The sequence below is a fragment of the Megalobrama amblycephala genome, linkage group LG11, assembly GCF_018812025.1.
Source record: "Megalobrama amblycephala isolate DHTTF-2021 linkage group LG11, ASM1881202v1, whole genome shotgun sequence".
In the NCBI taxonomy this organism is placed as follows: domain Eukaryota; kingdom Metazoa; phylum Chordata; class Actinopteri; order Cypriniformes; family Xenocyprididae; genus Megalobrama; species Megalobrama amblycephala.
Window position 1 is genome coordinate 3,329,453 of NC_063054.1, and position 27,924 is coordinate 3,357,376.

Below are 27,924 nucleotides of genomic sequence, written 5' to 3' on the forward strand. Positions count from 1 at the left end.
TGTTATTTTTCACTTCCAAAAACTGTGAATTTAACGGTATTTTACCGTGAAATTACATTAAATGTACCCTTAGATCTATTACAGTTATTCACCGTATATAGTACAGAAACTTTCTGTAAACCAATTGACAGTTTTTCACCGCAGCATTTTTACAGTCTTTGACTGTTAAAATCACGGTCATTTTTTACAGTGTATGTTTTATTGGGAGCAGAGAAAAGCCCTTTTGAAACAGGACAATATCTGATTGGCCAGAACTCCTCTGAGGTGTGACAAACAACTAAGTTTAAATTGTCATATTGCAAGATGGTGAACTAGTTAGGTTAGTTCTGTTCAAAGAAGTCAAGACAAGTACCAAGAACAATGGAGTAACAAGAAGAACAGACAAGCCGCTCATTCAAGCCATCCAACCTTCACTCACTTTTTTTTTAATTTTTCTTTTCCGCTGAAAGTCTTGTGTTCTAAGTGTTGCCGCAAAGTTCAACCAACGACTTCTGCCGCTTCAACTTTAACTCCAGCGAAAAAGAGACTTCCTTTCATTGTTCAAAACGGACCTGACCCTGGACAAATCATCGACTTGGGAAACCCTTCTCTGCACGACGAGGGAAATTCACATTTAAAGTCAACGCAAGCAAGAACCTCCAGATAAAAACTGAACTGGTGCATTTAAATTAATGATTCATGGTTCGTTCGGGTCTTCGAAATGCATTGATAGGAATTCTGTTAATCATATCACACTCTCTCTCTCTCTCTTAAAACTCTTTCTCTCTCATTTCCTTCTTACTGCAACACGTATGAACGTATGTACAAGTTCGGAATGACATGAGGGTAAGAAACAGCAGCTGGAGGTGATTTTCTATATAGGAATCGCTATCACAAAATTCCTGTTTTCCTATGTTGTCACCTTTATTAATGTTTTGCATTTGCTGATACTGAAATTAATATGGATATCTGCTTACCTTTTTTGTTTTTGACTTGGTTAAATATTCACATTCTTCATGTTATCGTTTGCAGAGAAGAGAAGTTATTTTATCCCACTGCATGATCATTTGGTGTTTTCACTTAAAGGATTAGTTTGCTTTCAAATCAAAATTAGCCCAAGCTTTCCTCACCCTCAAGCCAACTTACTGTAGGTGTTTATGACTTAATTAATAAATATCCTGACGCAGCCAAGCTTTATACTGGCAGTGAGTGATACCAGCTGAAGAAAGTGTCTCCATCCACATCCATTCACCATAAACATTCTCCACACGGCTCCGGGGGGTTAATAACGGCCTTCTGAAGCGAAGTGATGCATTTGTGTAAAAAAATGTAGTAAAATATCTAGCTTCTGCCAGACCACCTTCTGAATTCAAGTTACGAAGAATGTGTAACGCCTCTTGCAGTTTAAAAAGCTTACGCTACGTCCTACGCCTTTCCTATTCAACTTAGGGAAAAAGCTTAACTGACACAAAACGCCACATACGGAACTTGAATAGGTCACAAATGGACAATATTATATTGATGATGTGATTAACCTTGGAATAATATATTGATGTGATTATTCATATAACGAGGTTTGGACCATACAAATTACTGGAGTTTCCCGGGACAAATAACAAAACAGAAGGGGTGTTGGAAATGGGTGTAAAAAAAAAACAGGAGTTTTGACAAGGTGCTTCCTGTTTGACGATTGCTCCACCCTCATAAATGACTGGACATGTTATTTTGACCACATAACACACAGTTTCACTGGCATTCATGTATTTATGGTGGACCTACACTCTTAGAAAGGATGTGTTAAAACTGACTCAAACTGTGTTAAATTCGCATCAATGGGTGAGTTTAGGGACAAAGTTTGTTGTGTTGATTTCTATACAGTCACTGTGTTAATGATTTTAACACCGTAAATGTGTCTGAAAGGTTAACACAAAGATGTGTAAACATGTGTAAAAGATGTGTAACTTTGTGTTATCCTTGGCTACACACATTGTGTTAATAAAAGGTATCTAAAATCCTAAAAAAAAACGTTAGCATTTGAAAAAAATGAATGTAAAGTCATTGGTTGTTTTTCTTATTGTCAAAATTTATTACATTAAAATATCAATAATTAAATTCAATGCAGAATATAACAATACAATTTTAAGCAGTTGAAAAGGACATGTCCAACAAAGGACAAAACAGTTCTTTTCAATCCCATTAGGCAACATGACACATAACCCGTCCTATACCTACAAAATAGTTTTACTTATTTCCAAACATTGTTCGATTGATGTACATTGGCAGCCAAAAGTTTGGAAAATATTAAGCATTTTAATATTTTTTAAAAGAAGGCCCTTTTGCTCACCAAAGCTTTAATTTGATACAGCAAAAACAGTAATATTATAAATACAGGAATAATATAAAATACTATTACAATTTAAAATAACTTTTCTATGTGAATATATGTTAAAATGTAATTTATTCCTGTGATCAAAGCTGAATTTTCAGAGAGTGTCAAATTGTTTTTAATCTCCAACATACTATATTTTAGAATATATATTTGTAAGTAACAACCTTTTGTCAGCATATTCACACATTTCAGTTGAACTGTAAACTAAATTATGCCAGATTACATTTTAATACTTACATCGCTTTAATTCTCTCCTAATGATTCAGAGACGTAAAGACTGCAATCAAGGATTTAGCCCATTTTCAGCTTGTCTGCAGTGGAGGGATATCCGTTTAAGATAATTGCACCGTGAGGAACGAGGAGCATCGGAGCATAATGAATCAGCGTGTCGAATCAGCTGTTCGGAGCGCCAAAGTCACGTGATTTCAGCAGTTTGGCGGTTTGACACACGATCCGAATCATGATTCGATACACTGATTTATAACGCTCCGAAGCTTCCTGAAGCAGTGTTTTGAAATTGGGCATCACTATATAAGTCATTATTTTGTTTTTTTGGCGCACCAAAAATATTCTCGTCGCTTTATAATATTAATATTGAACCACTGTACTCACATGAACTGATTTAAATATGTTTTTAGTACATTAATGGATCTTGAGAGAGGAAATGTCATTGCTGGCTATGCAGGCCTCACTGAGCCATCGGATTTCAACTAAAATATCTTAATTTGCGTTCTGAAGGTCTTACGGGTGTGGAACGCATGAGGTTGAGTAATAAATTACAGAATTTTAATTTTTGGGTGAACTAACCCTTTAAGCCTCTTTGGGGTTTCTCCACAACATAACTTTGACAGATGTGGAAAAAACAGTGAAGGTGGACTCATCAGAGAACAATATATGTTTCACATTGTTCAAGATTTGCACTGTTAGCACCAATGAAACTCACATTTGGCGTTGGCATGAGGATCAAAGGTTTGGCTTTAGCAGCACGACCATAAATATTGACTCTGTGGAGCTCCTGATGAACAGTTTAGATGGAAACAGGAGGTTGAAGTGTGAATTTAATTCTGCAGTGAGTTGGGTAGCTGTGGTTTTATGTTTTTTGGATACAATCCAGATTAGTACCCGGACATTGCTTATCAGAAAGCTTGTGTCGACAGTTAAAAAGTTGAAAAATTGATTTATAAATGGTTGGGAGGGACCATTAAGAATCATTTTCACACATGAATTGGCACGAGTCAGGCCTTAAATTCATCGAACGTCTTTGGGATGTACCAAGCTGATGGACTCCTATCCCAGCTGGGTGCTGTAATAAAATATTACAGGTGCATCTCAATAAATTAGAATGTTAATTGAAAAGTTAATTTATTTCAGTAATTCAACTCAAATTGTTGAATTCGTGTATTAAATAAATTCAATGCACACAGACTGAAGTACTTTGCAAAAAATGCCAAATTTACTTTCATCTGAAAAGAGGACTTTGGACCACTGAGCAACAGTCCAGTTCTTTTTCTCCTTAAGACGCTTCTGACGTTGTCTTTGGTTCAGAAGTGGCTTGGTACGTGGAATGTGACAGTTGTAGCCCATTTCCTGAAGACATCTGTGTGTGGTGGCTCTTGATGCACTGACTCCAGCTTCAGTCCACTCCTTTTGAAGCTCTCCTAAGTGCTTCGCCTGACAATCTTCTCAAGCCTGCGGTCATTCCTTTCACAAATTCCAGTCAGCTTTCCATGAATATGCTTTGGCACAGCACTCTGCGAACAGCCAGCTCTTTCAGCAATGACCCTATGTGGCTTACCCTCATTGTAGAGGGTCTTGATGATCGTCTTCTGGACAACTGTCAGGTCAGCAGACTTCCCCATGACTGCTGTTAAGATTACTGACCTAAACCCAGTATTTATACCCTGAGAATGGTAATTTAATAGAACTTGAAATTAAATATTCTAATAATTTGAGATACTGATTTTTTTTTATTTTGATGAGCAGGAAGCTGTAATCATCAAAATGAAAACAAAAAAGTCTGGAAATATTTTACTTTATGTCTAATAAATCTAGAATATATTTAAGTTTTACGTTTTGAATTAAATTAAAGAAAGATATTCTAATTTATTGAGATGCACCTGTAAAGGGTGCTTTAACTGTTTTCAGTAGTTCAGGGGTGTGCACACTTCTGCACAGTAATTCCAAGTTTTTTCTTCTTCTCTGAAGTGTCACTTTGGTTTTCAGTGGTATTTAATAATTTTTTACATTAAACATGATTCATTTTTTACATCACAAAAACAGCATTTTTAACAGGGGTGTGAAGACTTTTTGATATCCACTGTATAGTTTTAGACACAATATGACATTGAGTCCCAGACAAAATATGGACCCATTAAATGTGTTTTCTTTACACTATTCTTTGTTTGAAAGAGCACAATGAATTGTGGAAAAGCAGAAGTAGTTTGTGTAAAGATCATATCACTTCAAATATACTTCTTAAACATTTAAATAAGTTTTCTAAATCAAGTACCATTCTCTTCTCTAGGGATCCAACAAGGAATGGCTCTGTCAAATACTGCCCAAATTATCAGAGATTCTGAGACTGCAGGATCTTGGGAGTTTGCAGCTTAAGATTGCGACTCTGGCAAGAGACTATCCTGACATTAGGTGAGTCAGATGTGAGCGGGCAAGATTATTTTATTGAGAGGCAGATAGTAGGCCACAGCCATAACCATAGCTTTAGAGTTGTTTCATAAATGATCTTTGTTGTCATTCTCCACTAGTGAGCAGCAAATTCTTGCTGTCCTGAACCTGAAGAACAACCTTTCAAGCTCAGATTTGTGCAGCATCGAAGCGTGTTTGAGTGAAAACAGAAGCAGGCCAGACACTGAGTCTTCTCCTGCCTTCTTCTCTAAAGTACTCATCAAACAGGACACTCTCTGTTACAACAGCTGCCACTGTTAAATCATTTATATTATTCTTTTAAAGTTTTTCTCTAATTCACATGTCTCTTCACACCAAACGTTCGGTCCATCTCAAGTGGTCCAATGGAAGTTGTCTGACCATAATTGCCCCCCTCCCCCAATTTATTTTATTTTTTGACTGATTACCTCTATGAATTGGTACTGCAAAACCACCACTTTTTATTATTTTACTGAACTGCAGCAGCTATCTTTGAGTCATGGCCCACAATAAACTTTGGTTATATGGACGTTCACAGACACCTTCAATTATAGTGCACTTTACAAGGTACATGGACAAACAAAACTGTATTTAATATATTACACATAATTTACTTTTTTACATGTTTTAGCCTAACAGCATTTAACTGAAAACGTTTCCCCCCTAAATATAAGCATTATTCTTACAATCTATAAATGCATACAGAAGTATGTTTAAATACAAGAAAATATCTAGTCATACAGGGGTTGAACAATGAAATTGAAACACCTGGTTTTAGACCACAATAATTTATTAGTATGGTGCAGGGCCTCATTTTGCAGCCAAAATACCATCAATTCGTCTTAGCCGAACACTGAGCATCGTGCTTGGCTTTAAACCAAACTTGGGTCTTCAGCCGACAAAATTGAAATCCCGTCTGGCTAGAGCTCTTCCTATAATGTTTACGCATTAGGTCAGTAGGCGGTCTTTTGTGGCTATTTGAACACATTCGATCACATAAGCGTGAAAGCAATCCAGTTGAATGCGTTTTCAACTACCTCTGGAAGTGGTTGAAAGTGGACAAGCTCAAAACCTTTTAGACCCCATTTACATCTATATTTAATGTCGTCCACTTGTTATCTGATCGACCAAAATGCATCTTAATACCAGGTGAAATCTAGGCTTCTGACAGCGCTGCACGAGCTTGCGGCGTCATCTGTGGGACAGTTAGCATGTTAGCCAGGGTTCAAAGCGCCAAATGCGAGTAAAAATTGGTGCTGAAACAGTTATTCACCAGTTGTGTATGAATTTTGACAGTGCATGGATGAGAGAATGTGATACGGCTTAGTGTGATCATCAAATCGTAACAGTTGTGATGTAATTACATAAATATATAGTCTGACGTGCTGCATGAAGTAAAACAGCTTTCAGCTTCGATTCACAGTAAATGCTTCTCTGCAGGTGTTGGAGTCACTTATAATTTGGGCATTTGGGAACGCAACGCGCACCAACCATCATCTTCTTCTTTGTGCTTATTGGTGGGTCGTATTCTTAATAAATAGCATTACCGCCATCTACTGTGGGTAATGGATCAGAGACTTATATCGTGCTTTCAGTGTTGCTGTGTGTTCAGCTCCTCCATCTACAACCCAAGACCATCACAGTCCAGAGAAGAGGAGTACTCCTACTACTATTCTATCTATATGCTATCTATATACTAATAGATACCTATACTACTACTAACTATCTATATTCTATTAATTAAATGAGTTCTATTTAGTAATTGTATTAATAAACTAAAACTACCCCCTTCTGCTGGGTTTTAAATCTTCTTTAATGTTAATTGTTGACCACTTTTCTTCTGAAATTCTTCAATTAGTTTACTTCTTTCTCGAGCGCAGCTGATGCTTTGAAGTGACGCTCTATTAATACCTTTTAATATTTTCATAATAATTCAGATACCTTCTATTTTGTTTTTAGCTGATCACATACCTGACTTACTAAGTGTGCATTTTTAAAAATAAGAAGTTTTTATAAAAAAATAATTTATTTGAAAATAATTCAATTATTTATGTTCTAATTATTGTTGAGCTATAGGTTTATGTTCACTTAAATGACTATTTTATATAATTTTAATTTAATTAAGAAGAATTCTATTTATTATTATTATTTAACCTGACATGTTTACTACTGTTCCAAATATTCAATATTTTTCCTAAAAATAAATATATTGGCTTCAATGAAAAAAAAAAAATTTTTGTTTTTACACAGACATTTTAAAATAACATATTTTAGAGCTGTAATTGCAATACCGTGATACTGTGAAACTGTGATATTTTGCTTAAGGTTATCATAGTGTGTCATACTGTCAATATCTCAGCCCAGGTCACCATGTGACGACTGGTGGAGGAACACATTTTCCGACTCACTCCTCCAAAAAAATGAAATTAGCTCAAAAATATTCAGATCTGGTGACAGGTCTTGGGAGATGTTCAACTTCACTTTCATGTTCATCAGACCATTCTGTGTATCGGTGCATTATCTTGATATGTGAACAATGTTTGAAGCATCAGGTGCACATGGTCCTCCAGAATAGTTCGGTAGTCTTTGGCAGTGACAAGCCCATAAATCACAGTAGGGAATTTTGCAGCCCAAACCATCTCTGATTTACCACGTGCTTCACTCTGTTCAGCAACAGTCAAGTGTTAAGCCTCTTTGGGGTTTCTCCACACGGTAACTTTGACAGATGTGGAAAAAACAGTGAAGGTGGACTCATCAGAATACAATACATGTTTCACATTGTTCACGGCCTAAGATTTGCACTGTTAGCACCTATGAAACTCATATTTGGCATTGGCATGAGAATCAAAGGTTTGGCTATAGCATCACGACCATAAATATTGACTCTGTGGAGCTCCTGATGAACAGTTAAATGGAAACAGGAGGTTGAAGTGTGAATTTAATTCTGCAGTGAGTTGGGTAGCTGTGGTTTTATGTTTTTTGGATACAATCCAGGTTAGTACCCGGACATCCTTTTCAGACAGCTTCCTCTTGTGTCGACAGTTAGTCCCATTAGGTGTGGTTCATCCTTCATGGTGGTTTGCCAGCATTACCCTGAATACCAAACGTTCCCATTAGCTTCATCTTAATTGTTATCATTAAAACTGGTTTATTGGCAAATTAGGTAAGTGTGATAACTGCATTACAATATAAATACAACATTAAAAAAGGCAACCTGGTGGTTTTGTGTCGATGTACAGCGAGTACAGAATAACAGCCTAGAGTTCACCGGAAATGCCCCAGCTGTAAAAAACCAGGAAACACCACAGATTGGTATTGTTGCTGACCATGTCCATCTTTTATGACCACAGTGGACCACCTTCTGATGGCTACTTCCAGCAGGATAACACACCATGTCTCAAAGCTCAAATAATCTCAAACTGGTTTCTTGAACATGACAATGTGTTGTTCACTAGACTCAAATGACCTCAAATGTGTTCACTAGACTCAAATACAGTCTCCTGATCTCAGTCAATAGAGCGCCTTTGGGATGTGCTGGAGTTTTGTGGCATGATAGCTTTTGTACAGTGTTGAAAAACATTGGAGTTGAGAAGTTTTAAATAAAATTTTGTAAAATGAAATAGAAGAAAAAATAGGCCTATGTAATTTGTTTATGTGACCCAGAGAATGACCCTATTCTGTGTAGCTGTCCAAAATGTTTCTAAAATAGAGAATTAAGAAAATTAGACATCACCAGTGAATTTTAAGAGCAGGTCTGGGTGAGATGCTTTCTGGTGTGTTGGGAAAAGAAAGTATTATTACTATTATATAAATAATAGGCTACTCATTAGCATCCTGGACTTTATCATTTTACTAAAATGATGGATAAACAATATCAGAACGATAAAAAGAGAAAAACATACAATACATCGGACAGCTTGTTTCAGATGATTTCTACGAGTAAAGGAACCTGTTGTAAAACACCGCTCGCTCGACGTGTCCTTTTCAGCACTTCTACCATACCCTGCATTCCAATGTCCATACTATCCATCCTAAATAGTATGTGAGTTTAAAATAAGTGTGTCCCAAAGCATAGTATGTTGAAAAGAGTATGCCAAAAGTCCCCAGATGGTCTACTATTTCCGGTAGATTTTCGAAGTGTGGATCCGTGCACACTATAAAGGCTAATATTGCCCACAACCCATTGCGCGTTGGACGAGGATTCAGTTCAGAACTACAAACATGAGTGAAAAGTGTTAAAAAACTACAAAACATGGCGGATACGCGCGATCGACGCTGAGAGGTTTGAGTGACTAATAATCAGTTTAACCTGATAGAAAATATATATTTCATGTTATCCGTGTTATTTTTCATCTGCAAATACCAATGTGGACTTTTATAAAGATCCGAATGGCCATTAACTTTTAAATGCATCATTATGCATTAATATGAGGAGAGTTCTCCACATGAAAGACTCGTGACTGCATATCAACATGCTGCATTTCTCTCCGATACGGTAGGAAATTAAGTAAATGAAATGTGGAGGATGTAAGATGATTGACAGGCCAGTTTACGGTGACAGGATGCGACAGAGAGAAAAGACGCGGTTGTATGACGTGTTAGTATGTCCCAAAGCTTGTCTACTCTTTTGCTACACACTCAAAAGTAAGTACTTTTTGTTCACAGAAAGAGTACATACTTTTAGGGCGTAGTATAAGTAGGCGAATTGGGACGCAGCAATGACTGTAAAAAAAGATGGACGACGCGACGTCGCTTCCTTCCATTGTAATGAACTGAAGCCAAAATGGCCGACCGAATGGGCGCTGACCATAGACTTCTACAGACACGCGAGCGCGTTCTCTATGCGTCGTCCTAACAGTAAATATCTATGCTTCTAATAATTGGTTCTATCACTGACGGACGCGTATAATCTTCTTCTTCTTCTTCTTCTTCTTTTTTAACGGCGGTTGGCATCCAGTTTAATGGTGCATTACCGCCACCTTCTGTTCCGGAGTGTGGATCAGTCAGTAAGTTTACAATCTAATCTATAACATCCAGGGAGAGGAGAAGAGAAGAAAAAAAAAAAAAAAAAGGGAGAAAATTTCCCCTTTATATCCTATAATAAAGCCCAGTATCCTTTAAAAAAACCAACAATTCTCTCACCTGTGCTCTGTCATTCATACTTAGTACTGTTTTTAAAGTGATTTTCTGCACCCCTTGTTCTTTAAGTCTGTTATCCATTATCACTCTCTCCCTCTGATATTTCCTACAATGTAGAATTACATGTTCCACCGATTCCTCTTCCTGACATTCCTCACACACACCCGTCTGATGTTTCCCCACCATTCTTAATGTTTTATTTAGAGCACAGTGTCCCAGCCTTAGTCTTGTAAGTACTGTTTCCTCTTTTCTATCTCTACCTCCTACCTTATTTACTTTAATACTCTTTTGGATATAGTATAAATGTCTCCCTTTCCCCTCACTATCCCACATTTCTTGCCATTTTTGGTTAATTTTTTCCCAGATTATACATTTTACTTCCGCTTTACTGATTCTTATTTGCATTTCTACATTTTCTTTCTTTAGTGCCTTCTTTGCAACCTTGTCTACTTTTTCATTACCCTCCACTCCTATGTGTGCCGGAACCCATAAAAATATAACCAGTCCACCTTGGTGTGTAATTCTTGTGACTGAATAGAGAATTTCAAATAAAATATCCTGTCGACTTGAATGGAACGATGTTAAACTAACTAGAGCAGAAGCTGAACATATTATGACTTTGTCAATTTTTGCTTTTTCCACCCAACGCAAAGCAACTAAAACTGCAACCATCTCCACTGTACATACTGCTAAATTATTAGATGTTCTTCTATTGACTTCAATTCCTCTTGCTGGAACCACCACACCCATTCCTGTTACCCCTGTTTCAGGGTTCTTAGTGCCATCTGTATATATTTGAGTAAAATTTTTATATACTCCAGTAATATAATCATTAAACACCCCAACCAGATCAGCACTTTCTTCTTTCCTTTTCACTTCTAATAAATACCAATCTACCTCTGGACATCTCATCTTCCATGGGGCTATGACTGGATGTACTATTGAAGAGCTGATATTCAAATCAGATACCCCAAGTTCTTTTGCTGTTTTGTTCCCCATATAACCAAAGCTATCCTTTTTACTTCCCTCTTTCCTCCAGCTTTCCTTCAGCACTTCTTTTGTGGGGTGCGAGTCATTATGCCCCTGCAAGTTAACCCAGTAATTTGCTATTATATGCTGTCTCCTTAGCTCCAGTGGCATCTCTCCTACCTCTACCTGAATAGCTGAGACAGGTGATGTCTTAAAAGCTCCACTACACAATCTCAACGCCTGAGCCTGAATCACATCCAAATGTTTTAAATGGGATCTAGCTGCGGAAGAATACACTATACTACCATAGTCCACCGTAGATCTTATCAGGGCCACATAAATTATTTTCAGTGCTTGGCAACTTGCCCCCCATTCTCTACCAGTCAAGCATCTCATTACATTTATTACTTTTTTACTTTTTTCCACTATTCTTCTTATATGATCTGCCCATGTTAAACGCGAATCAAAAAGTACCCCCAAGAATTTGAATGTTCCTACTCTTTCTATTTCTTTTCCATACATCCTTATTTTCAATCTTTCATCTATTCTTTTATTAGTAAAGAAAACACTTTGGGTTTTTTCCACTGAGAATCTACATCCCCATTCTTTCCCCCATTCCACCACTTTATCCACAGCTCCTTGCACTTTCCCAACTACATAACCCATATTTCTCCCCCTCTTCCACAGAGCCCCATCATCTGCAAAAAGTGATCTACCCATAATACGCTGGAATCTTTAAAAAGATATCGTTAATCATTATTATGAATAGTAGTGGGCTTACTACACTACCTTGAGGTGTACCATTTTCCACAGTATACTGATCTGACAATTCTGACCCTATTCTTACTTGGATATTCCTTTGACACAAAAAATCTTTTATCCAATTGAAAACTCTCCCTCCAATTCCCAACTTATGTAACTTAATTAGAACTCCTTCCTTCCACATCATATCGTAAGCTTTTTCTATATCCAAAAATACTGCAATTACCGCCTCTTTATTTTCCTGGGCTTTCCTTATTTCATTTTCAAGTCTAACAACTGCATCCATAGAACTCCTACCTTTCCTAAACCCACTCTGATAATTTGCTATCTTTCCCTTCTTCTCAAGCTCATATGACAACCTTTCTGTTATCATTCTTTCCATTATTTTGCATAAATTAGAGGTTAATGCTATTGGTCTATAACTGATGGGTTTTGATGGATCCTTGCCAGGTTTCCTTATCGGAATTACAACTGCTTCTTTCCATGTTTTTACGCGTATAATCTTCAGAAACATTGATATTTCTCTGTTCTTGCTCAGCTTCATCAGTTTATGCCTCGCTCTTCCTAGCTCTGCCGCCGCCATGTTTCCAACACCTGGCCCCGCCTTGACGCAGTGATTGACAGGGCGGGGCGGAGACGTGATCGGCGCGAAATGCATTTTCAAATCCACATTGAATTTTGCTACATTCATTGCGGGACATTTAATGAAAATGCAATCGCAAATGTCTTAACTGTGAGTGCAAATGCAATTAAGAAAAATAACATTTAAAAGATCATTTTGCTACAATTTTGCTTGAACATGTTAAATATATATAACCATTTCTGTAATACATTTTCATTTAAATTTTGCAACTTTTAAAGCATTAAAATATATGTTTCAATTATATATTAAAACTGTGTTAGGAAATAGCAAATGTAAATTATATTGTTAAAGGTCCCGTTCTTCGTGATCCCATGTTTCAAACTTTAGTTAGTGTGTAATGTTGTTGTTAGAGTATAAATAAAATCTGGTAAAATTTTAAAGCTCAAAGTTCAATGCCAAGCGAGATATTTTATTTAACAGAAGTCGCCTACATCGAACGGCCAGTTTGGACTACATCCCTCTACTTCCTTCTTTAATGACGTCACTAAAACAGTTTTTGACTAACCTCCGCACACAGGAATACACAAGAGTTGCGTTTGTAGAGTGTGTTTGTCGCCATGTCGTCGAAACGCTGTTATTTTCATCCCGCAGTCCAATCACCGGGTCTGATTCCGGCTCATATTGATAGGGTAAAATTAAAGACATGTTTACAATAACACTGAGCGCGTGCATCTCCACGTTATGGTAAGAGGCGTGACCTTTCCGGGCAAGGTTCGCTAAGCTGCTGTCGAATCACAACACAGGAACCGCTGGCACAATCAGAACTCGTTACGTATTTCTGAAGGAGGGACTTCATAGAACAAGGAAGTCATCAGCCCGTTTTTATGACAGTGGAAACAGCGGTATACAGATAAGTAAATTATGTGAAAAATACTGTGTTTTTTTACATGCGAAACATGAACACATGTTATATTGCACACTATAAACACAATCAAAGCTTCAAAAAACCACGAAAAACGGGACCTTTAAATTTGAATTATCATTTTGCTCCAACATTGCATATATGGTATGGAAAATGTAAATTTAAATACAGAAATGCATTGCCATTTTACATATTACATTTCAAATTGAAATTTGCTACACGTATGCTTCCATACAAAGGAAGCAAGACAATGTTGTCGAAACTAGCGCTGGATACCTGAGGTATCTTGCCTGTTTACAGTGACTCAACAGTGCCTCCCTCAACACTGACTGTAACACTGAAGAGAATCTTTGTTTAATTATAATGGAAGTGTGAACCTGAGTCTGTGCTGATTTTTTGTTGCCTTGAGACAGATACAATAAAATTGAAGCTGTTTTACTTTGTTTGAAATGACATCTAATACACACATTCTTTATTTGCATCACTGGTTCCATGAAGAACCTTAAACATCCACGGAACCTTTCCATTCCACTAAAGATTTTTTAGTGGATCAAGAGTATAATGATTTAGAAGATTATTTAAATTGAAGAAAAGAAGGTTCTTTAAAGAACTGTTCACTGAAATGTTCTTCGAGGAACCAAAAACAGCTCTATGGTCTTCGCTTTGAAAAGCTACTTTTGGAACCTTTATTTTTAAAAGTGTACAGATAAAAGTCTGCACAAACATAATTTTGAGTATTTATTCATTTTAGAATAATAGCAAAGTCTTCAAAACTATGAAAAAAACACAAATAGAAGAATGGGAATTATATAATGTTAAAACAATTAGCCCAAGCTCATATTTTATATTCTATAGAGTGGCTGCCTTTAGATTATTAAAGAAGTTCCCATGTGTTGGCCACTTCTTTGTATCACTCATCAAAAAATCATTACAATTACTGCACAGTTTTGTGAAGAAACTCATATAAGCACAATTTACATTTGTCTGTAGAGCTAATTTAAAAAAAAAAAAAAAAAAAAAAAAAGGGAAAAAAAAGGCTTTTTAGGTTCATCATCATAAACTTCAATTCCGTCAAGTTTGTCCAGTACTTTGATTGGCTGTGTACGCCATTGCCTGCGTATTTATTTATATAAGATATTACTCTAATGACTGTAAGTTGTTAGAACTAATTAAAAAAAGTTCAATAATCCAACATACAATATAATTCCTATTTTGTGATTGTGTTTTAAAAATGCAAGAAAACAACAACAAAAAAATTGTATTCTGTCATTTGTTTACTTTTTAGCATAGTTAGTGACACACCGTTTCTTCCCTTTGCTTTGACGAGGTGCTTTACTGATCTGCATTTAAATGATTTTCTGGAAAGGCCTGTGGAAAACTCAAAACAAAAGCGAACATTCAGCTTCCTCTGACCTTATCTGGTCTATTCTGGGGTTTCCCTGACAGTGAGGACTGAAGTGTTCACTGAGTGTGTGTCCAGATCTGTTTACCAGATGCTATACTGCCACCTGCAGTATATTTGACAAGCTGCTACTTCAGCATGATCTACTTTGAGTTTTATACAAATTACACTGATACTGCTGTAGACAGTGCTAGCAATAAGACTACTTTATATATATATATATATATATATATATATATATATATATATATATATATATATAGATTACATGCTATTTTTTACAGTTCTTCACAATTCATTGTTTCTCTCCACTACTACTTTTTAATCTTTTAAATGTTCCTTTCTAAAAAATCCTACAGCATATAGGCCTTCAGAATGTCTTCTAGGTTAGTGGAATCACACACACACGCACGCACACACACACAGACCAGCCACTAGTCATGTGACTGTCACTGAAAACTGTGACCAGCATTTGATTACTGGATTCACAGAAATTATTTCACTTTAATTGCAACATCTGATCAGCTCCTGACGAACACATTAATTATTATTTGAATTACCACCCAGTGAGATTTATTTTTAATTTTCAATCTTTATGATTTAATTACTTAATAGCTTTTAACTTAATAACTCATGAACCCCAGTCTGGGAAACGTTGACGGAATGTAATGTTTAATGCACTTCATGTTGCTGATAACAAAGAATGAAATATATTTTCTTTCACTTTGTATTTTTTATATCAAAATGGTACAAGATTATCCTGTTCAAATTAACATGATAAACGAGTTAGGTCAAAAGTAATTAAAAAGTGGTTCGAATTAGTGGTTCGGAGCGTGTATCAAACTGCCAAAGTCATGTGATTTCAGTAAACGAGGCTTCGTTACATCATAAGTGTTCCGAAATTTCAATGGTTCACCACTGGGGGGCATGACTTTGACAGTTTGATACACCACTGATTCAAAACAAAAGATTCGTAAAGCTTCGAAGCTTCATGAAGCAGTGTTTTGAAATCGCCCATCACAAGATATTGTTGTTGTTGGTTTTTTTTTTGATGCACAAAAAGTAATGAGTCTGTGGTTTCTCTCTGACATTTAGTAAAACATTGCAGGAAATGCATGCAAAATACATTGAGGGAGTGACGAATTTAAGAACAAATGTTCTTAAAGTAGCCTGTGTTCTAAATATAATGTTTGTTAATAATAATCTGGTCTTTAATAATATTCTCAAAACATAGCACAAAAACACAACATTCTATACAACGTTCAATGTTTTTCTGAAAAATTTTAGTTGGATGTTCGTCTAACATTTTTAAATGTTAGCTACTTCTTGTTTCAGATTGTTCAGAGAACATTCAAAAGTAAAAGGTGCAGTAAGCGATTTCTGAGAGAGGCTGATGATATTTGAAATCACCAAAACAAACACGCCCCTCCCAAAAGGATCACACCTTTATCTTGGTAGCCCCGCCCCCAAATTCACGAATACGCTATGCAGCACAGGCACCTCCTCTCCTCATGAGTGGACACGCCCCTTACTGCTGATTGCTGAAGCGGATGACACTGGGAGCCTTGGACATTTAACTTACAAACAGCCGCTTTGTTGAAAATAATGTGGATAATGTACGCATAAAAGTATTCACCCCCGCTGATTCTTTCTCATGTAATAACTGTACAAGTGTCCCTCCCTCCAATTGCTTGCAACTACAAAGAGCAGCTCAGAATAGTTTTGTTGTCCAAACTGCAGGGAAAAACATATCCAAGGCGCTGCTAATATCAGGCTGATACACTGAAGAATGAGAACAAGGGCAATTTGAAATAAATGCAAGTAAATTCCAGGTAACAACATCCCTGTTGACATGCATGGAGCTGGGGTTGCTTTTTTTTTTAGGTGCTCTTACTTTATTTTTAACGTTAATTATACCACCACACATTAAAGGATTAGTTCACATTCAAATGAAAATTAGCCTAAGCTTTACTCACCATCAAACCAACCTAGATGTATATGACTTTCTTCTTTCTGATGAACACTACCTGAGATATATTAATAAATATCCTGACGCATCTGAGCTTTATAATGGCAGTGAGCGATACCATCGAGTATGAGCTGAAGAAATTTCCTCCATCCAAAGCAAAATGTACTCCAGGGGGATAATAAAGGCCTTCTGAAGCGAAGCGATGCATTTGTGTAAGAAAAATATCCATATTTAAAGGGATTTAAAGGAAGCTATTTTACTTCATAACTTGTTAAAGGGATAGTTCACCCAAAAATGAAAATTTGATGTTTATTTGCTTACCCCCAGCGCATCCAAGATGTAGGTAACTTTGTTTCTTCAGTAGAACACAAATGATGATTTTTAACTCCAACCGCTGCCGTCTGTCAGTGGTATAATGCAAGTCAGCGGGAACTTGGACTATAAGAGTAAATAAAACACGACAGACAAATCCAAATGAAACCCTGCGGCTCGTGACGACACATTGATGTCCTAAGACAAGAAACGATCGGTTTGTGTGAGAAACCGAACAGTATTTATATCATTTTTTACCTCTAATACACCACTATGTCCAACGGCATTCATCACTCGATTCGTTTGGTCTGATCGCGCTCTGACAGCGGCAGTGATGTCTCGCGCATATACTTCAATCGACTTCAATGTCTTGTCTTAGGACATCAATGTGTCGTCACGAGCTGCAGGGTTTAATTTGGACTTGTCTAAGCAAGTTTTATTTACTCTTATAGATGAAGTTCCCATCCACTAGCATTATTTGACTGACAGACAGCAACGGTTGGAGTTAAAAATCATCATTTGTGTTCTAGTGAAGAAACAAAGACACCTACATCTTGGATGCTCTGGGGGTAAGCAGATAAACATCAAATTTTCATTTTTGGGTGAACTATCCCTTTAACAAGTTATGAAGTAAAATAGCTTCCGCCAGACCGCCTTCCATAATGCCAGTTACGCTTTCTTCCTAAGTTGAATATGGAAGGTGGTCAGGCGGAAGCTAGATATTTTACTTCATAACTTGTTAAATATGGATATTTTTCTTGCACAAACACATCGCTTTGCTTTATCGCTCCATCGTGTGGAGTACCTTCTTGAGCTTCAGCATAAAGCATAGATGCGTCAGGATATTTATTAATATAACTCAGATTGTGTTCATCAGAAAGAAGAAAGTCCTATGATGGCTTGAGGGTGAGTAAATCATTGGGTAATTTTCATTTTAAAGTGAACTAATCCTTTAATGTGCTTTTATTGGTAAATTGGATATAGGTTTGGAATGACATGAGGGTAAGAATTTTTTTTGGGGTAGACTATCCCTTTAAGAGTTCCTGTATTTCATCTAGGGCGTGGCACTAATGCCAATGGTTTCATCTCAAGGGAAAGCATGTATTATATTGTATAGTTTAAAAGTATGCTGGATTAAAGCATATAAAATATAAATTACTGTCAACAAGGAATCACATTTATGTTTTCACTTCAAAACAAGAGGGCTGATTTGCAATGTAAACTTTGTGGGCTATATTTTTTGCATTTTGTTGCTGTTAAAAACAACATTATAACCTTTTAGGTCATAAATAGTGCTAAAAAACAGACATAAGAAATTCACTTATCTAATAAAGGCTGATAAATGTTTTTGTTCCCTGTAATGTCAGAAATGTAGGATATTTCCCTTTTTACATGACAGACAAAAGCTTTTGTCACTGTCCCTTACAACAGTAAACCCTTTGAACCCTGAAAATGCCACAGGTAATCCCGTGGACCCGCACTGGCTGTTTGTCCCCTGCATTCCTCTACTCTGGCCTACATCATGATGGCCTCAGCCAGGAATCTTTTGTTCCAGTAGTTTGTAAACACATCCAGAGAATTCACTCTGTGTGTCATCCACTGTCCCAGGCTATCATTTGTGTTGCTTCTGAAGCCAGAATATGTAGGAGAGGCAAATCATTAAAAAAACATCATTACTGGAAATAATTTAGGTTAAAGGAACACTCCACATTTTTTGAAAATAGGCTAATTTTCCAATTCTCCTAGAGTTAAATAGTTGAGTTTTACCGTTTTCGAATCAATTCAGCCGATCTCCGGGTCTGGCGGTACCACTTTTAGCATAGCTTAGCATAGTTCATTGAATCGGATTAGACCGTTAGCATCTCGCTCAAAAATGACCAAAGAGTTTAGATATTTTTCCTATTTAAAACTTGACTCTTCTGTAGTTACATCGTAATAAGCATTTGTGTTAATGAAAAAACTGGTCTGACCATGTTTTTTCAGTGTTATCTGACATGAGATAATTTTTTTTCTGACACAGTTTAACTCTGAGATCTTGTCATATAGTGAATAAACTGAATTAATGAATGAAATGTTCAAGGTGTCTGAATAAATTTAGGTTTGACTGTATATAACATTGTTCTAGTGTTTTTTTTTTATTTATTGCTTGACTCAGGCAGAGAAAAGCTATCAAACATTGTTTACTTAATCATCTGAGTCAGTGTAATGGTGAAGGGATCAATAAATTGATGGAAAGTTTGCAAAGAAATGTCATGCTCCCTTGTAAAAGTATTTTTTTAGTATTTTTAAAATACAAAAATACAGTAGTTTATTTTGATACATGGTGTGGCTGCTGTATTTTGTAGTTTATTTTGATACACTTAAAATTAAGGTATCTGGTATTTTATTTCAAAAATACATTTTTGATGTATTTCTGCCCAACCCTGGTGCCGCCAGACCCAGAGATCGGCTGAATGAATTAAAAAACGGTAAAACTCAACTGTTTAACTCTAGGGGAGTTGGAAAATTAGCCTATTTTCAAAAAAAGTGGAGCGTTCCTTTTAAAAAAATATAAAAGTTAAGAAACACCTGGAATAAAATTGCCAGTTTTTGCAAATAATGGCTTCGCTTTTACTATGATAAAAGAAAGCAAACTAATATGATTTTCCATCTTTATAAAATAGTGAATTTATCCAATATATCCCAGACATATATGAAACATACGGTACCAATAATTATTTGCAATATTATTACAAAAGAACAAAACAAATTAAAAATATCTGTAAATACCATGAAGCTGGGATGGTGATGTTTTTAAATATCTGCATTTATGTATAAAAAAAATATCTAAAATAATAAGTTACGTACCACAAAAGAGATCTTCCCCAATCAGCAAGTAGCAGCCCAATATGATTGATGGCAACATTTGACAAATGAAATGGAACCCAGTGAGGCGCGAGCCAATTAAAACATCGGATTAAGTGAAGGGGCGGGGCTAGTTTTTAGCCGAGTTAAGTCACGAGTCACGAGGTTTATGTGCTCATTGTGGTTTAGCATACGAGCGAAAGCGTGTGAGAGGTGAGTAAAACTTCGCGAAAACATATTGGCCTATTCAATAAGGAATTATTTTAAATAAGAAATCATTATGATTCACATTTTACTCTGACTTGAGACGCTAATGCGTGTTATGCTGCCATATGTTAGCTGACGAGCTCTTACGTCAGTCATGTTATGCTAGTTACATACTCAACGGCTATATTATATTGCAGCTTGTATAAATTTTGCTGTTTTATTTCAGGTCCCCTGTATTGAGGGCGTCGTGAGATTTATCTCCAGGGTTTATCACTCTGCTCCGCAAGGTGTAACCCAGTCAGGCACCGCCGTGCCGACCACTAACTAGCCTATCCAACTAAACTGACTAACTCAAACCAGTAGTTCACCTCTTCTCAGGGCGACCAGCGGTGTGTTTATGTCTTTGTTTTGCGAAAACGGTGAGTACCTGGACGACAGGAGCTACGGATGGGAAAGGTACGTTGATATTTGTAATTTTTTCTAGCATGTTTTTTCCTCTCCTGTACTCTCGCGATAGTTTAATCTGATCTATGTGCGCATCAATCTTAATGTGTTGCTTACTGCACCGAATAAAATGGCGTCCTCTTATGGTGTGACGCACTCTGCAGCATGGTGTTGCTCAACTGAGGCCTGTTTGGGCTTTGATCCCATTAGCTAGTAAATGCTGCACCCAATTTCTGTGTATTTGAGCTGATCATGTCAATTGAGTACTTGCATAGGACATGCATACCCTAATATCACTATGACAGGTGGTCCTAGTAGATAACTAGTTTGCTTGTGTGGAGAATGGGCACACCTTGAATTAAATGTCTGCTGTGTTTGATACCAGCTTGGTGTTTTCTGCTCAAAATCCCTTTATTTTCTCTTTTGCAGTGCTATAGTGCAGCTGACGGAACCTGTTTGGGGGGAACTTAGTCAACGAGCTCGAAGCCTGGAGCCTCAGTGGCCGTACCCTTTTCATGTCAGAGACAAAGTACTCTTGCAGTCGTTTATGTCATCCCCTCTTCTGCAAACAGAAGATACTAATAATTGCCAATTCAAGATCTTCTCGTCTTGCTGATAAACCATACGGGAAGCCAAAATGTCACTCAATGTCAACCGCAGCGTGTCAGACCAGTTCTACCGCTATAAAATGCCCCGTCTCATCGCAAAGGTGGGTATTAAATGGTGTGGGTGTTTATATATGTATATATTAGGGGTGTATGGTACACACAAATGATGGTTCAGTACGTACCTCGGTTTTGAAGTCACGGTTTGGTAAGGGTTTTGCACAGCAGGGTGAGAAAACCTAAGTATTTTTTTATTAAAAAGTGGTTTACTGAACAAACTGTCTCTCTGTCTATAAATTCATTCAATTATAATTAATTTTCTTAAGGATAAAAACAAAAATCTGTCTCTGTTAATGCTGTAAACTTGCACATTACTATAATATTAAAGGTTACAATTAACAACAGAGTTCAAACTATTAAATTCAGTTGCTATTTATTTATTTATTACATCAAAAAATAATTAAATGCATAAACATAAGGCAGTTTTTGCATTAACTTCTATATCTAATTGTAAAATTGTTTCTCAAATTCGTTGTTGAAATAAAATCATTTACACAGTGGCTGTCATAACTTATTTTCATGACAGCTTTATTTGAAACATATTAAATAATTAAGACATCATTAACAGGTTAAGTATAATTCATATATAGGCTAATATAGTGCATATATTTAGCGAAAGAGTTCATTTCTCTAGTGAATTAACAAGCTGTGGACACTAAATGACTTGCCTGAGGTGAATGTAATGCTATGTGATATTGTTTACAAGTTTTATTGACGTCTTTCTGCGTTTGAAACTGAGCGATTACACGAGATATGATACTTTACAGTAAGTTGTACTACATACCTTCAGATGTTCATTCATATTTATTCTGTAACTAGTATTAAAGAGAAAGAGATTATCGTGTTCACTCGCGCTGCCTATACGGAGATCTGTCAAGGCATTTATTGTTTGAAGTTCGATGAAAAAAAATTGACAGAATTTGACAGATGACAATTTGTTTCTTATGAAAAGTTAAAAACACAGAACTTATTGTGATTTATTAGTGTTTAATGCTGGTTAAAAGTAGATGGGTTACAATGCATTAACACACACGCCTCCTTCTGGATCGCCTGTTATTGACTATTCATCGTCTGACTGTATGCAATGAACTGTGACGTCCGTACCAAAAGGTTCAGGACGAATACATGAACTGTTATACCCTTAAAATATATATATATATATATATATATATATATATATATATCTTCTTATATTAAAGATGCAGCCTAAACCATGTTTGTCTTTCTCACAGGTGGAAGGCAAGGGGAATGGAATTAAAACCGTCATAGTCAACATGGTTGATGTTGCCAAAGCTCTGAATAGGCCTCCGACATGTGAGCATTGAATTTAAAAGCTGTTTTACTTTAATTTTATTTATAAAAATAGTTTTTTTTTTTTTCATACAACATTGTACTGTAACCTCTGTTCAGATCCCACCAAATTCTTTGGTTGTGAGTTGGGAGCCCAAACCCAGTTCGATACCAAGAATGACCGCTACATCGTCAATGGATCTCATGAGGCAAACAAACTGCAAGACATGCTAGATGGATTCATTCGCAAGTTTGTGCTGTGTCCTGAGTGTGACAATCCTGAAACTGATTTGGTAAATACATTCTCCATTTCCATTTTGCCATATACAGTTAGACTTTTATAGGTAATAAAGATGCATAGATGAGTGATGGTCGGTGAGATTATTGATTGAACAAGTGCATTCTGAACAAAAATGTGTGCCCTTGATGCCCAGCTGAACTGGGTGCCCTTTATGTTTGTATGCATGTTGCTGAGTATGCAGGTCTCTGTAGGGTCACACATGTAGCTTCTGTGTGTTGAGATTGTTTTGCGGGTGTACAGAGGAAAGTAGCTGTGTCATGAGCTGTATACAGGCCACCTTCAGTCTCTCACTGATGCATTATTCAGTCTCTTGTTTTCAGTTGCCCAAGCCAACCAGCCACTGGCAGGAGGGGTTTTGTCTTAAAGGGATAGTTCACCCAAAAAGGAAAATTCTGTCATTAATTACACAACATCATGTCGTTCCAAACCCGTAAAACCTTCGTTCATCTTCAGAACACAAATTAAGATATTTTTGATGAAATCTGAGCAGTATATGACTCGTCCATAGACAATAATATAATCAACACTTTCAAGGTCCAGAAAGGTACTAAAGACATCGTTAAAACAGTTGAGGTGACTGCAGTAGATCAACCTTAATGTTATGAAGCGACGAGAATACTTTTTTGTGTGCAAAACAAAAATAACTGTTTTTGCACATCAAGCAAGTACAGCTGAGCTTCTGTTTACCAAATTCAGTGTGCTATATGTATGTGCATTGATCAGTGTATGTTTATAAATGATGTTCCTCATTATTTGTACAATGTCTTTATGAGCTTTTTGAAGTGTTAAAGTTTTGGTTGCAAGGACTTTCGATAGAGGGACAGAAAATTCTTGTTTCCTTAAAAAATATCTTCCTTTTTGTATGTTTCATTTTGAAAAAAGTCTTATTGGTTTGGAACGACATAAGAGCAAGTAAATAAAAAAACGACGTTTCATTTCTTAGAGAAAAAAAACAATAATTAAAGTGAGCAATGTGCTTTCCCCGTACGGATGTTCCTCTGCAGTGCAGTACTGTTTGACTTCCTGAGATTTTGCATAGTCTCAGCTGGCCTGGTTTCTGTTTCATGCGGCAGTCTGCTTTATGAACTGTCTGTAAGGTCACAAATAAGACAACACGCAGGCCTATACATAGTATATAATAGTCTGCAAGTATAGAAAGCCTGATTAGATGTTTAATTTGCCCCAGAGATTGTTTATCAGTGTACCTTAATAAAGTTGCTTGTTATTGTGTTCTTGTCATTGTAGCACATTAATCCCAAGAAGCAGACCATTGGAAACTCCTGCAAAGCTTGTGGATACCGAGGCATGTTGGACACCAGACACAAACTCTGCACCTTCATTCTCAAGAATCCACCTGGTAAATACAGACTATATAAAGAGACTGTGAATTGAGAGAAACCTTTTATTTTCACATGAAACCAAAACAAAGGTCTTTCAGTTTCTGGCTATTTGCATTTTGGCCTCAGTAAGTATGTAATAACTCTGTTGCTTTTTCTGTTAACTTCCTCTCTCTGGTCTTGTTGTGGTAGAGAATGACAGTGGATCTGTAAAAAAAGAGAAGGAAAAGAAGAACCGAAAGAAGGACAAAGAGAACGGCTCAAGTGGTGGAGAGGCCGGGAACCATAATGACATAGATGCCCCTGATGCTGTGGTAAGAGCTTCTTTGAGATCAACTCCACTTCTAGCCTAACCAGCCGAGGAAATGAGAAATGCTGGTGTTGAATGTGATTTTCATCGATGCAGGATAGGGATGATGATGATGAAGACTGGGCTGAAGAGACCACCGAGGAAGCCCAGCGCCGCAGGATGGAGGAGATCAGCGAGCACGCCAAGGGTCTCACGCTCACTGAAGACCTGGAAAAACCCCTGGAGGAGAGGGTCAACATATTTTACAACTTTGTGAAGGTGTTTGTTTCAAAGTCTTATTGGAAATTTTGAAAGAAAGACGCTCTTTATATAAAGACTTTCTTATTCAGCTCCAATCTTTTTGTCTCTGCTCTTCAGGAAAAAAAGGACAGTGGTGCGATTGACACTGCAGATAAAGAGATCTTGGCTGAGGCTGAAAGGCTTGATGTGAAGGCCATGGGTCCTCTGATCCTGAGCGAGCTGCTCTTTGATGAGAACATCCGTGAACAGATCAAGAAGTACAAGCGTCACTTCCTCAGGGTATGTCCTGACAGCTATTAGCATTTTGAACATTTTGAACAATGCTTCTTAAACCTTTGATTCCAAGGCCCCTCATTGTCCACAATATTTGAAGACAGAACACTGTAAATTAAAGGGGACCTATAATGCAAAATTCACTTTAAGCAGCTGGAGTTTTACAATGCTTGTGCCAAAGAGGCATTACAAGAACTGTTTAGGGATGTACCAATACACATAAGTCTTTCCCTCCATCTGAGTCATTGAGGACATCCTGGTTAAATTTCATTTTTGATGCAAAGTCTTGTACACATGCACCAATTTTACAAACGAGGGTCTGTTCAACGCTGGATTTTCACAAAGGTTGATTCTGGAAGATGGGTCAATACCAACACTTTGTGCTCAAACTTCATATCCAGACCTGATGCTGCCCTCGCATGCTATTGGAATTATCGTAAACGATAGTTTTCTAGTTAAAAATTGCACATGAACTCCCTTTCTGACATTTTTGGTGCTTGAGATTGTCCTGTTTTGTTGTTGCCGGTATGCTGGAGCATGAGCTCTGGAAGCTCTGCCCTCTTGAAAGGGTGCGAGAGCAGCAGCTCATTTGCATTTGCTCACACCCAAAAAATGGCAATTTTAACATGCTATAATAAATGATCTGTGGGTTATTTGAGTCGAAACTTAACATCCACACTCTGGGGACATCACAGACTTATTTTACAACTTGTAAAAAGGGGCATTATAGGTCCCCTACAAGTTTCAGGGGTCCTACTTTTAGCCAAATAATTAGAGGCCAAGCCCCAAAGGGGCTGTAACTCCTATTGTAATTGTTAGTTTTCTTATTATTTTTCCTGAACGGGAGTCTATGGCAGCCCTATCAACAGAACATGAGAATCATGTTCCTCTCATCATGCTGATCACATTCAACATCTTACATTAAGACTCTGCCCATTACAATAGTGGCCATTTTGAAAAGTACAGTATTGTTTTTTTGCTGCTACTCCAAAAATTCTTCCAAAATTTGATCAGATGATCTTTTGACTGAGCCCCACAGAAATGACTGAACAGATTTTTTTTTATTCATCTTTGTTCAGAATGTCTCGAACTTAACAAGGTTGACCCAAAATTGGTTCAGAGGCTGTAACTCAGCCAATCTTTGAGCAATCAAAACAAAAACTGGTATGCTTCATCTCAACCATGATCTGAGGGTCAATGCCAAATTTGGGAACAGCGCCACCTACAGGTCCTGAGATCTGAAATGACTTTTTGTGCTCAACCTTTGAACAGTTTGTCAGAATGTTGTCATTAATTGCAATATCTTTTAAACAATTTGACACATCAGCAAAAAAAATGGTATGTATCATCAGAATGTCCTGAAAATACCTGAGAAGTTTGAACACAGCGCCACCTAGTGTTCCAGAGAGATAAGGAATTTTGCAAAAACGCCTATAACTTTTGAAAACATTATCCAATTTTTTTTATATACTGTGTGTGTAAAATATATATATATATATATATATATATATATATATATATATATATATATATATATATATATATATATATATAATGTCCAAGACACTGGGAAACGCTGGTGGTTGTTGTAACTCAAAGAAGAGGGAGTGAATTATTTGGATTTTTATTGTTTTAACTTATTTTAATGCTTATTTTGGATTTATTTTAAATCATTGAGCCCCTCTTACTTAGAATATGACTTGTAACTGTAAATCTTTATCTCATGCTGTTAGTTGCACTACAACAAAGTCTCCCCATATTTCTTTTGTTAAAATGCATTACTGCTGTATTATCATACTGACTTGTTGATGCACTATAGTAAATGTAAGTTTAAATTTTGTCCCACAGTTCTGCCACAACAATAAGAAAGCTCAGAAGTATCTGCTGGGTGGTTTTGAGTGCCTGGTGAAGCTGCATCAGACTCAGCTCTTACCCAGAGTCCCCATCATACTCAAAGACCTGTATGACGCAGACCTGCTGGAGGAAGATGTCATACTCGCATGGGCTGAAAAGGTAACCTGCCAACACAAGACTTTCTAGAACCTGTCATGATCAGATGCCAAACATCTGATCTCATAAGTAGGTTACATGCATGAAACCAAATGTAAATGTAGCCATAGGCTTAAGGTTGATGTGATTAGTTGCCAGGCAACCCTTGTAGGATCTCTGTCATTTTTAGCCTGTGTCTGAGGGGGTTGTAATATGGTAACAGCAATCATACTCGACTGAACTAGTCCAGTGTTCACGAGTTTAAGCCCGTTTGTGATGTTTTTACTGTAGGTGTCTAAGAAGTATATCTCTAAAGAGTTGGCTAAAGAGATTCATGCCAAGGCAGAGCCCTTCGTGAAATGGCTCAAGGAGGCAGAGGAGGAGAGTGAGGGCAGTGAGGAAGAGGAAGATGATGACGAGGACAATGTTGAGGTAAAAAAAAGCCACATTATTACATAACCTTTAGATATTAAGTAAGATTCATATACATAATGTAATACTTGTTATTGTTGGATAGCAGAGAATTTGCTCAAATCTCCCTTTTCCCTAGGTGGTGTATTCCTCCTCTGCCCGTGAGCTAAAAATGGAGACTACAAAACCCGAGAAGTCAGACCATGAGGAGGAGGACATTGATATTGATGCCATTTAAAGATAAAACCAAAAAGCTTCAGTTGCCTCTTCCATATTGCTCAGCTTCTTTTTGTCAGACGCATGCCTTTTCACCTCCTTTGGCCTTTTCTTCAGCTCTAGGCCTGGGTTAGCGTTCTGCTGAAAGCCTCTTATTTTAGTCTTCTCACCAGCTCTATTGATTAATTGTTGCTGTTGTTTGTATGCATGAGTTTCTTAGATTATAGAGCATAAAATGCACATGAGTTCCCCTTGTATTTTTGCAGCTATTAAAGATTTGCCTGTGAATTCCACCATGTATCTAGTTGTT

General features: G+C 36.9%; 1 protein-coding gene across 1 annotated transcript; it reads left to right on the top strand.

The window, feature by feature from the left end:
- Positions 1 to 20,020: 20,020 nt before the first annotated feature.
- On the top strand, positions 20,021 to 27,907 carry eif5 (eukaryotic translation initiation factor 5). The gene is made up of 12 exons (XM_048208351.1): positions 20,021 to 20,144; positions 20,365 to 20,594; positions 21,012 to 21,291; positions 22,480 to 22,561; positions 22,658 to 22,830; positions 24,084 to 24,195; positions 24,368 to 24,489; positions 24,582 to 24,743; positions 24,843 to 25,004; positions 26,847 to 27,011; positions 27,279 to 27,419; positions 27,538 to 27,907. The coding sequence occupies exons 3-12, from the start codon at positions 21,220 to 21,222 to the stop codon at positions 27,634 to 27,636; spliced, it is 1,290 nt and encodes a 429-aa protein (XP_048064308.1). The 5' UTR covers positions 20,021 to 20,144; positions 20,365 to 20,594; positions 21,012 to 21,219; the 3' UTR covers positions 27,637 to 27,907.
- The last annotated feature ends 17 nt before the right edge of the window (positions 27,908 to 27,924 follow it).